The sequence below is a fragment of the Terrapene carolina genome, unplaced genomic scaffold (genome assembly GCF_002925995.2).
Source record: "Terrapene carolina triunguis isolate 2854851 unplaced genomic scaffold, T_m_triunguis-2.0 Scaffold89, whole genome shotgun sequence".
Lineage (NCBI taxonomy): Eukaryota > Metazoa > Chordata > Testudines > Emydidae > Terrapene > Terrapene triunguis.
Window position 1 is genome coordinate 30,400,217 of NW_020664440.1, and position 17,180 is coordinate 30,417,396.

The 17,180-nt window shown below is 47.6% G+C and overlaps 1 protein-coding gene across 1 annotated transcript in view; it reads left to right on the forward strand.

Annotated features, from left to right (window-relative positions):
- The window catches only part of SYVN1 (synoviolin 1), a 24,805-nt gene extending 10,510 nt beyond the window's left edge, over positions 1 to 14,295 (forward strand). Inside the window, exons 5-16 of the mRNA XM_024193565.2 lie at positions 1,252 to 1,300; positions 3,443 to 3,546; positions 4,154 to 4,280; positions 5,452 to 5,551; positions 5,686 to 5,751; positions 6,435 to 6,551; positions 7,097 to 7,272; positions 7,915 to 8,073; positions 8,719 to 8,838; positions 9,095 to 9,281; positions 10,639 to 10,802; positions 11,234 to 14,295. Of these exons, the coding sequence (XP_024049333.1) occupies positions 1,252 to 1,300; positions 3,443 to 3,546; positions 4,154 to 4,280; positions 5,452 to 5,551; positions 5,686 to 5,751; positions 6,435 to 6,551; positions 7,097 to 7,272; positions 7,915 to 8,073; positions 8,719 to 8,838; positions 9,095 to 9,281; positions 10,639 to 10,802; positions 11,234 to 11,388 (1,524 nt within the window). The 3' untranslated portion in view covers positions 11,389 to 14,295. The remainder of the gene's footprint in view (positions 1 to 1,251; positions 1,301 to 3,442; positions 3,547 to 4,153; positions 4,281 to 5,451; positions 5,552 to 5,685; positions 5,752 to 6,434; positions 6,552 to 7,096; positions 7,273 to 7,914; positions 8,074 to 8,718; positions 8,839 to 9,094; positions 9,282 to 10,638; positions 10,803 to 11,233) is intronic.
- Positions 14,296 to 17,180: the final 2,885 nt, after the last annotated feature.

The following is a 17,180-nucleotide window of genomic DNA, read 5'->3' on the forward strand; positions in this document are numbered from 1 at the left end:
CCCCCACCCCGGCGGCCAGAGCGCCGGGGGCAGGGCGGCGAGAGGGCGGCGAGCCCCGGCTGGGGCTTGGCTCTCCTCCCGGCGGCCAGAGCGCCGTGCCGCCCCAAGCACCAGCTTGGGTGCCTGGAGCCGGCCCTGGTGCCTAGCACAGTGGAGGCCTGCTTCATGACTGGGGCGCCTAAGGTTCTAGAGCAGTGTTTCTCAAATGCGGCCACCAGGGGATGTTCTTGCGGTCACAGCCTCCTGGGTGGTGGTGGTGGTGGTGGTGGGGGCAAAGTAGCAGCTCTGCCCCGGGGGCTGCCAGCAGTGGTTGGGCCCTGGCCGCCTCTGGAGACAGAAAAGCTGGAGGAGCAGACAGACGATGTGAGTTCCCCACCTTCCCAGGGGTGCTGAGGTTGGTGTGGTGGGTGACAGGTTCCACCTATGGGGTTTTGGGCTCCATCCTTGGGCCCTGTCCCCTGGGCATGGGGCTTTGGGCTCCATTCCCTGGCTGTGAGGTGACGGGCTCTGGTCCCGAGCTCACCCTCCCCAACCACCGCTGGCCCCTGCTGCCTCCCCCAGTGCCCCAGCGCCTCCATAACCACTTCCCCATCCAGGGTTTAATTTGTCCCTGGGCTTGCTGGAACTGAGTAAATCTGCTGTGAAATGTGATATTTGTATGTTTGTTAATATCACTTTTCACAGCAGACTTACTAGCTAGCAAGTCTTTAAAAAAGAAGATAAAAGACAAGAACATACAAAGCACCTTATTTGTATTTCCATTCTGTTTAGGTCCAGTAAAGGATAGAGACAGCTGTACATTATTTTTATTACTGAGTCTGCAAAAAACCCTACATAAATAAATTACAATGGTTTGGACATGTATATGTGCATATTTATTTGTTTTTCCTAAAGTTACTTATGTATTTTAGGAAAAATTGTCAGAACGGCCACCAGCAAGAGTTAGGTCACCAAAAATTTGTTGTGAGAACCCCTGTTCTAGAGTAATACAAATAGTAAAAGCGCTGACTCCGTAGGAGCTAAAGTAGCTCAGTACCTCGAAGTGCTCAGCACTTTTGCAGGATCAGCAAGACACTGTGGTGCCAGCAGACAAGGAACCAGCAAGACACAATGATGTAGAAACCAAGATGGATAGAAAATAAGATTGGCCTATTGGTCCTACATCAGTAACTCTTTACAGTTCAGAATGCAGAGAATGGAGTTTTGGAAAATTGGGTGGAGAGTCCTAAAAGTTTGTTCATCTCTTCCCAGATGGAGAGGAGTCCAAACATCTCCTGGCTCTTTCATTTCCGCATAATCTGTAAGTGCCTTTATTTTATTCCCTTTGTCTATCCTCCCCTGTTCTTGTTTCTCTCCCCTCTTCCCCCCATTACAATGTAATTGCCATACTGGGTCAGAGCCCAGCACCAGATGTTTCAGAGCAAGGTGCAAGAAACACTGCAGTGTGGCAGATATGGGATAATCTACCTGCAAGGGAAGTCTTCAGACAGCAGGATTGATTCAGCGTGTTAACACATCTGCCTTGTGATGTGAGAGCAGTTGCTTCAAATTCTCTTTAGATCATACGTGGAATCTCATTTTCCCTGCCTAGTTCTGGTCCTCGAGAGACTGTTTTGATAGGACCTAATATGTTTCTTATCTCTGAGATTCACAGATCTCTGTAACAGGCTTAGTCCCCATTTTCCAAAAACAATCATACAATTCACCCTCAACAATCTATGTTGGGAACTCAGGACTTGAATAGCAGGAGATGCAGCTGGTCAGGACTGAGGGTATTGTCAGATCTGTTTGTACTGGAGAGTCCAGGGCAGGATTAGTAAGGGGGGGGAGTGAGGCTGCAGGTCAGGATTGAGTGGCATTGGTAGAGTTGTGTATGTGGGTGGAGCCCAAGGCTGGAATAGCAAGGGGACTGCAGATCAGGACTGAGGGGCATCAGCCGAGCGCTGTGGGGCTCAGGGGGAGCTCAGGGTTGGAATAGCAGAAAGCTGTGGGTTGGGATTGAGGGGCATTGACAGAGCTGAGAGTCAGGAGTCCAGAAGTGGTTTAACAGGGAGTGCAGCAAGTCAGGATTTAGAGGCAGTGGCAGAACTGTGTGTTGGGAGGGAGAAAGTCCAGCACTAGACTAGCAGGGAATGCTGTGGATCAGAATGGAGAGGCATAGAGAATGCAGGACTGGAGTAGCAGGGGATGCAGTGGCTCAGAATTGTGGGGCAGTGGTAAGAGAGGATCCAGGATTGGAATGTGGGGGCTGCAAGCCAGGATTGAGGGGCTTTGGCAGAGGATTGTGGGTGTGGGAATGGATCAGCCCTGGAATAGCAGCCCTGGAGGCGCATTGGCAAAGCTGTCGGTGAGAAGCTTGCTAACCTCTGCCTGCACTGTTAATAATGAAAATGACTTTGTGAGTAAGTGTTACCCATGTAGAGGGAAGGATGTGGAGAAATCATTAAAGCAACAAAGTTTAATGAAGGCATGACGTGGCTTGATACCTGACACAAATCTCCTAGGGGAGAACGGGGCGGGGGTGGGGGGGTGGGAGAGTTTCTTTATTCTGAACATTTCCTCTCCAGGACTCGATGAGCAGCAACAGCTGGCCAGGAAAGATAATTTCAGAAGATAATTTGCATGTGACAGGCTAAATACGCTAATGTAAAACCCCTTCTCATTTGTGCAGTTGAGTGTGAGACTGTTCAGAGTTGATAACCTTGTCAAAACAGTATGTAATGTCTTCCAGAAGGCCTTTTATGGATTAGATTGCTTTGTTCAGTTCTGGGTTGGAGCAGAGCAGCTGTTTAACAGCTCACAGCAACCTAGTTGAGGACAAGACATCAAGGAGAACCCTGTAGCTAACTAAAACTTCAGGAAGGAAGAATGAAACTATGCAGCATGCTGCGGTTAACACGCTGACTCGTGCAACAAAGTGCCATGGGAAACTGAAGCTGGGGTTTTCAGAGGATCCTAAGGGACCCATTGAGATGTGTTTGTGCTGTGTGATGGGGTCCAGATCTTGACTGGGGCTTTGTCGTAATATAAATATCAACGTTTGACACCCCGCATGGCTTTCATCCCATGTAGTTTAGGGTTTGAAATGTTCAGTTACTTCCACGTGGCACTTGCCTAGTGCTTCCCAATCCCCTGTGAGAAGAGTTAGTCCTATTTTACAGATGAGGAAACTGAGACATGAAGCGACTTGCCCACAGTTACACTGTGAGTCAGTGGGAAAATTAAGGTTATAACCCAGGAATCCTGGCGCTCATACCTATACTCTGACTACTAGATCACACTCCATTTCCAGTGTTGGGAATAGATTGTAGGAGTCCTGGCTCCTAGCCTTATGCTTAAGTCACCCCCTTCTTTACTTCTGTCAAGCCTTCCCCATGTGTACCCCAAACCACAGCTCAGTATTGTAATTCCAGTGTCTAACCTCCCTTCTTTCTGTGTCCAGCTCTGATGCTCTTGTTGGGCGTCCTGGATTTCCTGTTTGTCAGCCATGCCTACCACAGCATCCTCACCCGGGGAGCCTCCGTCCAGCTGGTCTTTGGGTTTGAGGTATGAAATGTGTCTGCCTGTGTGGCAAGGAGGGAGGGAGGAATATTTGCCTTGCTCTGCTACTTACTGCAAATCAAAGCTCTGTGATGCATTGTAAGCCAGTGGGGCTGACTAACCAGCCAGTGCTTCAGAGTTCTCTCGGCAGCAAGTGGATTTTGGTCCCTTTCCTTCGTGGTTCTGTTTATTTCTACAAAAACAGAAGTTATGCATATCAGCCAAGTCCTTTCCCCTGCCCTGGGATTTCTGATGGAGACCATCTGCTCCATGCAGGTCTGGTTCCCCAGGCCTTCTGCCTTCAAGTTAAAGTGAGTCTTTACTCCCTTCTGCTTAGGCTTTCCTCCAGCCTGCTTCCTGTAGGGTTGCACTCCCAGGCCATCTGCCAGGGAGCTAAGGAGAGCCTCCCTACTCCTTTCTTCTCTCCCTGAACTCAGGCTGCCTTTTGTATCCGTGCAGGCCTGGCTCGGAGACACCAGTTTCCTACCATGTGATTTGGTCCCTCACCTGGAGAGGTGGGCTGACCTTGGCACAGGGTACAGATGAGTTCCAATGCCTTTAAAAGATTAGCTCATCCTGTGACATGCCTCTTATTTCTTTCCTGCCCCCACAGTATGCCATCCTCATGACCATGGTGCTCACAATCTTCATAAAGTACATTCTGCATTCAGTCGACCTGCAGAGTGAGAATCCATGGGACAACAAGGCCGTCTACATGCTGTACACGGAGCTCTTCACAGGTACACTCTCTCTCCCCAGCTCTGGATAACAGCTAGCTCCTTCCATAGCCCAGTGGGGACTTGTGTGTTCTCCCATATGAACATCTAACAGCCATGGGAGCCTGAATTGTGGTGCTATATGGGGCCTTGTGCTAGAGCTCTTCATAGGAGCATGGTTGGGAGGGGTAGTTTGTAGATGGTCTCACCACTTCATTGATCAGTTGAAGGGAAGAAAGTGGGATTGAAATGGAGCTAAGTAGCAGCTCTATTTGTAAGAGAAGCCTGTGGCGATCCAAAATCATTTAATGTATCATTAAAACTAAGGGCAAGTCTACGCTACAAAATTAAGTTGACCTAAGTTATGTCGACGTACAGCCACCGCAGTAATTGAATCGGTTTTACACATTCACGCTACGCTTATTGTGTTGGCGGTGCGCGTACTCACCAGGAGTGCTTGCACCGATTGAACTGCCAGTGTGGGGCATTGTGGGACGGTTTCTGAAAGGCAGCAACAGTTGATGTAAGCAACACAGTGTCTACATTGATACTGCATCAACTTAACTACATCAGCGTAGGCTCTACGCCTTTCGCAGAGGTGGAGTTATTAAGTCAGTGTAGTTGGGGAGTTACATTGGTGGGAGTTACATTTTAGAGTAGACGCTTATGGAGTTAGGTTGACGTAAGCTGCCTTATGTTGATCTAACTCTGTAGTGTAGACCAGGCCTAAAATGCTGATGGCTTGGTAAGATTGGAATCAAAATATGGATTGGGTGGATTTCTGGAGGCCACAGTGGGTTGGTTTGTGCAGGCATTGTGGTCTGGTGGCTAGAGCAAGGAAGATGGGGAGTCAGGATCCCTGGGCTTTATCCCCAGCTCTGGGAGGGGAGTTAGAGCAGGGAGGAACTGGGAGCCAAACTCCAGAGTTCTATTCCCAGCTCTGTGAGGGGAGTGCAATTGAGTTACTAGAGCCTCCTGGGTTCTGTTCTTAGCTTGGTCATTGACTCACTGTGTGACATGGGGGAGCAAATTGCTTCTTTTCTGTGCCTCTTTCTCCACCTGTAAAATTGAGGCACTTCCCTGCCTCCTGGGGTTGGATGTGGGAGTTCGCTAGTGTTTAAGGGCAATGAGATCCTCTGAGTAGAGGCACACGAGAGAGAGAGAGAGAGCACTAATCTCTCTCCTTCCTCCTCAGGCTTCATTAAAGTGCTGCTGTACATGGCCTTCATGACCATCATGATTAAAGTGCACACTTTCCCTCTCTTCGCCATCCGGCCCATGTACCTGGCAATGAGGTAAGATGTCACTGGGGTATTGATTGAGCATGTGCTGAGTGTCTGATACTGTTCTTGTGTGTGTGTGTGTGTGTGTGTGTGTGTGTGTGTGTGTGTGTGTGTGTGTAACTCCAGCAACTTGTGTGTCATTTCAGGCAGTTCAAGAGAGCTGTGACTGATGCCATCATGTCACGCCGCGCCATTCGCAACATGAACACTCTGTAAGTATCCAGTTGGAGAGAAATTGCTTCTATAGCGTGAAATCTGTTACAGTAGGGCCTAAAAGCATTGGGCAGGGCACCGCACAGACCCCTCACCCCCTCGACTGGGGTGGAGAGGACCACATTGAGCCAGGCGCTGCACAGAGACCTAGGGAGATGGCGCTTGTCCCAAAGAGTTTACATTTGAAATAGACAAAGGGTGGGAGCAGGAAACAGGCACAGAGAGGGGAAAGAACTTGCCCAAGGTCAGTGGCAGAGCTGGGAGTAGAATCCAGATTTCCTGACTCCCAGTCCAGTCCTCTGGCCACAAGACCACACAGCCATGTTTGCAATGAATCTCTCTGGCCCTTTAAGCTTCATTAATACAGGAGAAATCCGCATTAGAGCAGTCTGGCTTAAGACACTCAGTCCAGTGTATAGCTTGTTAGAGGCCTAGTAGGTCACAGCTAATCTAGCGCAACCCGTCAGTCCTGTCCCATCCAGTTTGGAATGCCCTGGGCAAGACGACTTCCCTTGGGGGTGGGTGGACTGTCTCACATAGATCTCCCTGCTATCCAACCTAAATTTCCCTTTGCTTAATTATCTCCTGTTATAGCCCCCGCTCCTTCATTGGCATCACTGCCCTTGTAGATCATCAGAGAATATATACGTTACTGCCTCTTAAAACTCTACTGCCTCCCCAGATACCCTGATGCCACTCCAGAAGAGCTTCAGGCCATGGATAATGTGTGCATTATCTGCCGGGAGGAGATGGTGATGGGTGCAAAACGCCTGCCATGCAACCACATATTCCACACCAGGTGAGGAAAGGCTAATATGTCTGCCCACGCAGCTGCTTGCAGATGGCTTTCTTTGTGGTGTGGAGTTAGCTGCCAAAGGCATGAAAATCCAAGCCTTGTCCTTGTATAATTGAGAAGCCAGGGCATGGTAACTTCCTCCTTGCTGTAAGGTGCATGGTGCCAGGGAAGAATCTAACAACTAAAAAGGATTTGTAAAGGAATTCAGTCCCCTCTGCTGTAGATCACTGGTTCCAATCCATCTCTTCTCAACTGTGAGGCCTGGTCATTGCTGTCTGGAGGCCTGTGAGTTGGTGGCTCCAAGTTCAGTCCCTAGCGAGCAGGTCCATGTAACAAATACCATCTCTGTCGAGAAGCCATGGATTGAATGGGTCTACACAGGCTGAAATCTCTTCTCTTCTCCATCTACCCATGGCAAGAGTGAGAAACAATAACAGGGGAGGGCGTCTCCAGCTAATTGTCGGGACTGTGTGTAAATCCTATTGCCCTGAAAAAGTAACCTGTTTAATGAGCCAATCTTAACTAGGTGGCCTCTGCCCCCTCCACAGCTGCCTGCGTTCCTGGTTCCAGCGGCAGCAGACCTGCCCCACCTGCCGCATGGACGTCCTCCGTGCCTCCCTCCCCACTCAGTCCCAAACGCCACCCGAGCAACAGGAGCAAGCGCAGCAGCAGCAACAGCAGCCACCGCAGCACCATACTCCACTGATTCCCCAGCCGCCTAACTGTGAGTACAGCTTCTCTGGACACCAAGCCAGCAGGGCTGAGCAGTTTCTCAGTAATCCTGTCCTGATGCCATTCATTCCAGATGGAAATCACTGCAGCCACCTCCAGGGTGAGGTGCAGCAGCTGTTGATACTGGGACTCCTTGCCCAGCATTGAAAAATTGAAGTGTATTACTATGTTGTACTACTGAATGTACCTTGTTTGGGCCAAACTCTGCCTTCAGTTATACACACAACAACATTACAATGCATTGGGCCATATGGGAGTAACCAAAGACATTTGGCCTTTTAGCTTCTCTGTCATTAGAAGGAAAGTAAGAGCGTAGTGTAATGGAGAGGAATTGTGTAATTCTTGGAGCAACAGACTGGGAATCAGGACTCCTGGATTATTCCCCCTCCAGAAGCAGGAACAGAGAGTCCTGTGGCTGGAGCTGGGTGTGGGGGTGCTGAGAATCAGGACTCCGCTCTGCCACTGTGCATAAGTGTACCTCTGTAAAATGGATAGTACACTGACCTACCTCCCCTGAGGCTATTTTAATGTCACAAGTGCCTTGAGACCCTTGGCTGGAAGGTGCTGGAGAAATGTAGTGTCTGTCTGGCATATCTTCTCTATGGGTCACCCACTTCTCTCCTTCACTCCGCAGTCCCCCAAGGAATCCTGCCGCCGTTTCCTCCTGGGATGTTCCCTCTCTGGCCTCCCATAGGTCCATTTCCTCCAGTGCCTGGTGTCCAGCCACCCAACAATGCAGAGAATCCCTCTGCTGCTTCCAGTGCACCCTCCACTTCAGGCATTCAGACAACAGGTGAGAAGCCACAGAGTCTAACCTTCTCCTTCATGCCATCACTGGGGCAGGCTTCCCTCTCGCTGCCCCGCCAACATACTTCAACTGTGACCTGCTTCTGGTTCTACCCGGCCCATTTGGTTCTAGACCTGTAAATTGAGACTGCCAGCAAGGAGGCCAGTTATGCCAGTCATGGGTTTGGACAGAGACTCACCAACAGACCACAGAGTTGCCACAAGATGAAAACAGCTTTGACACTATTGATCTGCGGCTGGTCCCCTAAAGGGGAAAAGACCCTATATCCCATTGGCTGGCTCAGAAGGTCAGGAAATCTCTCCAATCTGGGGCTGGATTGGAGCTGGTGCCCCTAGAGAGAAAAAGTTCTGTATTCCTCTCTCTCCCCCCCCCGGTAGCTAGTCTCCATCCCTGGGCCAGGTTGGAACTGGCACCCCTAGAGATGAAAGGCTTTATATCCCCTTACCTTCTTGACATTATTTTATAGTGGGGGATTAACTAACATTGACCCGAGAAAGATACCCAGGTGTTGTGTGTTTGAAGACATGCTGAAACCTCATTGGCTATGTGTAAAGCGGTGGATGGGCATAAATGTACCATGACTGTTTAACCAGGCTGCTATCTCTTCTTTGTCCCCTTCACCCTCTGCAGCGAGTACCTCGAGACCTGGTGGTGATTCAGCATCTGGATCTGACACTGCCCCTGTGGGAGCAGTGCCTGGCTTTCCCTTCCCTCCCCCGTGGATGGGAATGGCATTGCCACCTCTATTTGGTAAGCTAGGGTGGCTTCTTCCATCCAGGGCTGGATGGGGGAAGGAAGTTCCTCTACTGGGAGCATGGGGAGGGAGAAGAAAATATCCAAACTTTGTCTCTAAGGGCCAAATTAGCAACTTGCCAAGAGCATGGTCATATCTTCTTCAGTAAATTGATAGATTTCACCGCTAATTAAAACCTTGTCCATTGGAGAGGGAGTCAGGAAGCTTGCCTTGAGTCCTCTCTTACAGACCATCTGTTTTCCTTCTGAACAGGCTTCCCTCCCATGCCTGTGCCACCCGCCGGGTTTGCTGGGTTGACAGATGAAGAGCTCCGTGCCATGGAAGGCCATGACCGGCAGCATCTGGAAGCCAGGCTCCAGTGTCTGCAGAACATCCACACGCTCCTAGATGCAGCCATGTTACAGATAAACCAGTATCTCACCGTTCTGGCGACCATTGGGTAACTATCCAGTACTGTGGCAGGGTGTGAGACCTTGTACTCTGTCGGATACATGGTGCAACCACTGACTTGACCATAATCCATCCAGCTCTGTGTTGGATCCATGTAGCTTAGTGACAGCATATTGTAATGCCATATGATTCCAAACTGCTGGCTCCCTGTCCTCACAGTGCTAAAAGTGGGTGGTCTTCGTTGGTGATAACAGGTGCCCAAAGCTTGTACCACCAATGTGTGGGGCCTAGGAGATAGAGTGCTGGTCTGGGACTGAGGAGACCTATATTCTACTCCAACTCTGCCACTGGTCTTGAGTTTCCCCATCTGTAAAATGAGAATAATTATACTGACCACCTTTGTGAAGTGCTTTGAGATCTGCTGATGAAAAGTGCCATGTAAGATCTAGGGTTTATGTACAAACCTCAACCCATGACGTAGGTCAGTAACCATCTGTATGGTGCAAATGGGGGTCCTGAAGCAGAGCGGTGGAGAAGCTACTGCCATAGATAGCTTCTCAGAGCGAGGGTGAGAACTCAGGAGTTTCGGTTCCTGGCAATACCTCCTTTTTATAGCACTGAGTAGATACTTTAAGGCCTGCTTGCTTATATGGCAAATTAGCACTGAAGTGTGGAGACACCCTTATTCCTATCCTTGGGCAGGAATAAGCCTGCACTGGAAGAGCTGGAAGATGCAGTTGCACTTGCAGTCAGGCCAAGATTCTGCTCACCACCCTGTGAAAGGAAACATGGGCTAGGAAAGCAGAGTTTGGAAGCCAGAAGTGTGTTCTTGTGGCTGACACTGTACTGGGACTCTGATCAGGGTTCAAGTCCTGGCTCAGCTACAGACATCCTGTTGTGAGTTGGGGCACTTCTCTTTCTTTGCCTTAGCTTTGCTATACATAAAGAGAAGGGTGGTAATCCTTTGTGTCTCTCATCCATTTAGATTGTAAGCTGTTCTGGGCAGGAGCACTCTTTTTATTACACTAGATTCAAAAAGGGCTTGGATATGGATATCAAGAATATTGAGAGTTTGTCATGACAGCAAAAATTTTGGAAGGGACATTGAACTTCCTACTTCATTGCTTAAGCCAATGTGGGAGGGGCAGATTACCCTATATCTGCCTACTGTGAGGTTCTTGCACCTGATTCTGAAGCACTTGGTCCTGGCCATTGTTGGAGACAAGATACTGGACTAGATAGACCAAGGGTCTGATTCAGTCTGACAGTTCTTTTGTAAAGTTTTGTTAGGGCCCTGATCTCATCTGGGGCCTCTAAGTGATAGCATACTACAAAGAATTAATCATGGTCTGGTCTGTTTATAGCTCTCCACGTTGTAACCGTCTTCTGGCTTCCCCTCTGGACAGGTCACCCCGTCCTACGCAGCTGCCAAGCTCCCTAAACACTTCGACCTCCTCTCAAGAGACACCCACCAGAGAATCCACCACTTTCAATTCACCTGACAGTACCTCTTCCCCAGGGACCTCTCCAGCAGTGGCAGCAGTGGAACCAGACTCAACAGGTCAAACAGGTAGACGGAAGTCCTCCTTGTTGTAGGACCTTGTAGTGCGAAGCCTCATGGTGTCGCTGTTAGCCACATGGTCTAGGAACAAGACCTAACCCATTCCCTAAGGAACCTTACAGAGAGAGCCAAAAGTTGTAGTAACGGGCTTTAGCAGCTGATGGCACTTGGCTGCATCATGTTCATCCTAAGTGCAACACATCTATTGACTGTGCAGGGTACAGCTGCATCCAGGATAGGCAGCATCTGTCATGCTGGTGTGTGTCCCAGCTGAGGGTTTGCTGCTGAATGAGACAGGCCAGGTGGCTGTCCCTTTAAGTGCTAATGGCCACATTTGGCTGTCCCAAAGTAGTGGTTATAAGTCCCTTAGGAGCGTGGGGAAACAAAGGAATCTGGTGGATGTCAACCTCTGATGATTTCCTCCCCCGTTGCTGTCTCAGATGATCCATCTGGATTGGTGGGTGCAGAGGGATACACAGAGCCAGCCGGGCACGAGGAAGAAGAGGAGCAGCCTTTACCGGGGGAGCCTGACACAGCTGAGCTTCGCAGGCGCCGGCTTCAGAAACTGGAATCCTCCTCTCCCCCTTCCCATTGACACCCCTCCCACCCCCCTTTCCTAAGTACCTTGTCTTGCCTGGGTTACCGTTTGACACTGACTTTTTCTTTTGAAAAGCAGCGTGTGCGGTGGTGGTTGGGGATGCGACAAGAGAAATGAGACTCTGCTATCGCTCTGTTTAGAATGTTCTAACCTGCACCAAGTGCTGACTTGACATGAGAGTGCTAGGGCCGCTATGCTGGGGCTCAGAATTGACTCTTTAATCTGCCATGGTTTCTAATTTAAAAACAACAACAACAACAACAACAAAAACCCACCGCCCAGTCTGCAGCTGTCCTCTCTCTGATGTGGAGATTCAGTCATACCCACCTGTGCACTAACTGTTCTAATTCCAGAGCCTTCCCAGCAGCATTCCCTGAAAAGCAGGGTCCTTCTACAAAACACGATGCACAGGGCTGAGGTGGTCAGACCCCAGGGACTTCCGTGGTGTGCCACTTAACTGCAGTGGGCATATCTATCGTTTAGAAAGCTGCCCTTCCTCCCCCCATCTGCCTAACAGGAGTTGGGTGGTAACTTCTCAAAATAGTTCTCTTCTGCTTTAACCCGGTTCTTTCTACCTCTGTGGCATTCATATGGCGGCTGGCCTCCATCCTCAAGCAATGCCTTCTGGGCTCATCCTAACAATGTTAATGTCTAGCTGAAGGAAGTCCATAAGAAACATTCTCCCATCATGAAAGGGGGAAAGAGGTGTATTTCCTTAACAAACTACCCATGGAAGGATACCTGTAAGTGAGCATAGTCTCAGCTTTATACGTAGGAGCAATGTATGTAGGTGACTCAGTTCAAGGTGAGAGGAGTTCATGAAACACACTTGTTGTCCCCTGCTAATACTCAGCCAGAACTCCCAAGACAGTTAAGCCTAAGGATGGCAGGATCCAGACCCTAGGTGTTTCTGGTAGTCATTGCTAGTTTGGCTTGGTTTGTGGTGGGGTAAAGTTAAAACATCAACCATCACTTCTGCTTCATACCTTTTTTTGAATTTATTTTTGTTGAGTGAGGAGCACTGAATGGAGCAGTGGACGCTGTGGGAGAGTTGTGAGATTGCTTTAAAGTCCATTTTTAACTTTATTTTCTCTCTGCGTGCTCTAGTGTGGGTGGAGATCAACATTCTGCATCATCTGAGGAAGCCCAGTGGGGGCTCTCGCAATCTAGAATTTAACTTAGTGCAAATGACTTCAGTATTGATCACAAACTGTGATGCTTAAAGAGTTTTATCCAAATGGCATTGGGATGATCATCTTAGAAGGGGATGATCGTGCAGTTAAAACCCCTCCCCTGGATTACACTGCTCAAATATTCATCCCAGCAAGAAGAACATCTTCTGGATGTAGAATGGAGTCTGCTAGACCTTTGAAACCAGAGTATTGATTTGCCTGTGTTTAGCAATGAATCTATGCTGATGGCACAGATAGCGAAGAATTTAGAAGTTAGTCAGATGTAGTTAATATTCCCCCCTTCTCTGTGCCCCACGACCAGAGAAGCACTTGTCATGTTTCCCGTATCGAAGAATTGGAGAAGTTGCAGTAGCCATGGCTACTCAATGACACTTCTGGCCTTTGATACTCTCTAATGTTGGAGCTTTCACATGCTTTATTCATCATAGTGACACTTTAATTGCTAAGGAGTTGAGAGATGAAATGCCTCTTCACCTCCAGTCTTACTTGGAAGCGAATGGGCCAACCTCATCCTTTGTGATTCTACTTAAGTCCATGCTTTTATGCCTGGGATGAAAATGGCTTATTGGCCAGGTTCATGTTGTTCTGTCTGTATGCAGGCCATGGTCCCGTAGCCATCTTCTGTGAATTGTCCCCATGGATCTTGTACAGCTCCTGGCACCACCGTCAGGTTCTCTAAGAGCTGCTTTCAAGACACAAAACAGTCACCTCTGCTTTTTATTCTTTTTTATAGCAGTGGCCTAACAACTTCAGAAGAGTTTATTAAGGGTTGCATGGACTCTTGTTGATTGACAGTATTAGTGGTGGAACTCCTATAGGAAAATACCTTTACTTTGGATAAATAAGTAGAAACTTCCCATTAGCAATGAGACCCTGCTCATCCAGTCTGTTTTACTACCAAGACTCTGTAGGTCAATTAAAGGACATTAGGCTAATTGATATAAGAACATATGACTTTATGGGTTTGTTACTTGTAGCACCTTCACATATGTTAGATTTTTAGTAACTCCTCTGCAATCTGTCCAGCCTAGTTCTTTCCCCAGATCCTTGCTTGCATACCAATGCACCTTAAAAGACTAACACCAAATTCAAAAATTTTTGGATTGATGTAAGCAAGCAATTAAAGCGTGGTCATGGTTATGGACCATGAGTTTGTTCAGTCTGTTAGTAATCAGCTGGAAAAGGCTCTTGGCTACCTTGGCCATTATGATAGGCTACTTCTGTCCCTTTTTGTGTGAGCCTATATAATTTTAAAAACAGGACAAATAGGTTAAGACAACAGGCAAGGATATTAAAGTCCTTAAACATTGTGTTTCAGAAATGTAATTTGAGAGGACTAATCTGACTTGTAATTGTTTGACACGTCTCCTGAGTGTAAGTCATGACAGGGGGATCACTTAAGTGACTTAGGAGCACCAGTCCTGTTGACTTTCAGTGGGACGGTGCTCCTAGAAGTCCCCGAGTGATTTGAAAATCCCATCCAATAGAGTTATGTGAACTCACATACCTAATGCAAACATAATACAGTATACGCACCCCTGTATCTAAAGGGATATCAACTTAATGGGGAAGTAAGCCATGGGCTGGATTTAGATAGGAGAGGTAATGAAGGGTTAAGTAAGCATTTTTAGTATAAGGAAGATGCTCTGCAACAGGCAATAGATTACATTATAGAACCAGCACTGAATGAGTCGTAAAATTCCTCTCCTCCCCACCCAAAAAAAACAAAAATTGTGTGTGTGGTGACCCGAAACCGTTGTTTGCTATTCAGTTTACTTTAATTCAGCAGTTGGTATAACCCTTCAGTGCTTCTCTTTAAGTGGCTTCTAATCATACATCTATCTCAGGGAAACAATCCAGAGATAGCACTTAAGGGTTGTAAATTCGGTTAATAGTTGAGTTCCTTCTGAAGAAGGGCAAAAGTAGTTAAAGATTTATATTTTTAAAACATAGATTTGTGTTTTTGTTTGTGTTTTTGTTGGAGGCACATCAGGATTACAATACTGGTTTGGATGGGAGTCCCAGCCACCGAGAATTAGAACTGAGCATCGAGGACGGGAGTGGGTGACTGTGACAAGGGATGGCGATATCTGGCAGACAGCTAGGATCCTGGTGTTCTGGTGGGGAGAGGGTATTAAAAGGCAACCAGGCTGCATATCACTTTGTAGCAAGACAGTGGGCTAAACTTGCATTTGGTGTAATAACTATGCATTCCCTCCCTTCTTTATATCCAAACCTTAAGAAAGAAAACCTTGGTTTTAAGAAAGACCAACAACAAAAAGCATGAGTAAAATCCATACATAAATGCAGACTCATCTGTGAGTGTGGATCGAGAACCTCCTGTTCTCTGGCCATGGAACATGAAGTAGTGAGACTGCATTTTTTTCTTTTTTAAAGGGGGCTGCATGCTTGGAACATGTGCATTTCCTTCAGTGAGCAGAGAGGCCTTTTCTTCATTCTATAAAGGGACGATAAGATCAGTCAACTCAGAATTTGACATGTGGTCCTCATATATCCTCTTTGATTTTTAATGCTGAGGGTCCCGTCCCCTCCCCTCCTCCATGCCCCCAAAATAACTTGTTTGGCTCCTTACCAGAAATAACTATGGTAATATGAGGAACTCTGCAATAACAAGCCAGCCTCCATAAACATCTTTAATTCAGTGCTGGGTGTGCGGAAGAGGAGAAAACTTGGTCTCATACTTCCAGCGATTGCTTAAAAGGTTTTTTTTAAATATGCCATATGTCCTGTTTAAAATTAAATTGTTTGAATTTAAAGGTGGGAATAGTTTAGGGAAGCGTCCATATTTTGTTTTCAATTTCAATAAAATGACTATTTAGCAGAGGATGTGCTAAACTGTGCCACACATTCCATGATATTTGCATCCTTTAGGAGTTTATTTACATACATAAATGAAGAGGAAAATACATAAATGGAGAGACCATTGGGAAATGTTCATGGCCTATATTCATCCCAATGGTTTCCTTTAACTTCTTTCATTGTTTTTTGTGTTGCAGAGTTGTGTTGGAGGTGAAGAGGGTTTGGATAATTATTTAATTTGTAAATATTGTGTACATTTTTAATAGCTTAAATTGTATATACAGCAAAATAAAACTTGCTTTAAAGATGGTGTAGTGCTTTGATAGTTTTGGAGGAGAAGTGTTAGGCAGCCTTGCCTACAAGTGGTGCTACCAACTCTCCCTATAGTAAGTACACAACCCTACTAATCCATTATCTCCCTTAGGTGACTGAAGATGATTTAATACTGATAGCAGGCACAAAAGTGGTAGGATGCCTGATTTCCCTACGTGGTTCTGCCCTTACTGCAGGGGAAATGAGGGAGGAGGCCAGCACCAAGTTTTGTAACTTCTTTGTTCTTCAGTTTACATTTCTGTAAAATGAGGATAATAGTTACCACCCGGCCAATGCCCTAGAGTAGGGGTAGTCTATTTTTTGTCAAGGTCCAAATTTCTTGGTCAAAGGTATAGTCAAGGCCTCCAGAGAAAATAATAATATAAACCCAACAATAAGTAAATAAGATTTCAGGGACTATTCAAAAGTGTTTGGTGATCCCTAGTCCACCTACTGACTACCCCTGCCCGTGAGTAACATAAGGCTTAATGTTGCAAATGCAAAGTGTAACACTGATAGGTTTAGGTGCCTCCCTTCATCTCCAGCTCACAAACACCTCCGGTGGTGGCAAGTGGGAGACTCTTAGGCTATGTCTACACCACCGCGGTAAGTCGACCTATGCTACACACCTCCAGCTATGTGAATAACTCGACATACCTTGGGTAGAGTACAGGGGTCGAATGCAGAGCGATCTGCTGTTGATGTGGCAGGTCTTCACTAGACCCGCTAAATCGACTGCCGGTGGATTGATCCCATAGCCTTGATCCCGATTGTAGGGTAGATATAGCCTTAGCGACTTGGTGAAAGACAGGATAGAGTTCATCTTCTTTACTTCTCTTGCAGACTACATGTGGAGACTTCACACAGTGGCAAAAGAGTCTATTGGCCACATAATTGATTGTCCCCTCTAGACCTTCTTTAACCAGGCCTCTATGGTTCCCTTTTGTCTTCTAATCTTAAAACTAGAGCTGGTGCCATGGGACTCTGGTTGGCACTCGACCCTTTCTTCCTCCCTAGGGTGACCAGATGTCCCGATTTTTGGGTCTTTTTCTTATATAGGCTCCTATTACCCCCCACCCCCTGCCCCAATTTTCACACTTACTGTCTGGTCACCCTATTCCTCCCCCTCCATGGCACAGACATGCCAGCTGAGAGGAAGCCCGCCTGCCCTTCCTTCTCAAGGCCTCTGCTCAGCTGAAAAGCCTCTTTGCCGCTCTAGCTCCTCTTCCACCAGCTCTCTATGGTTCTGCTCTATAGCACAGAACCCAGAAGGGGTTATGGAGTCTCTCAGCTCCTCGTCCAACAGGTGTCTATGTTCTCAGGGGGAGTCCAGAACCGGTAATGGGGCCGCTCTAGCCTGTTTCCCGCTACTCTCGCTGGTTTCCTGTACTACGTCTGCGGCCTACCCATCCGGGTCCTTGTGACGGGCGCATGCGCACTGCTGGCGCAGTTGGTGGCGCCATA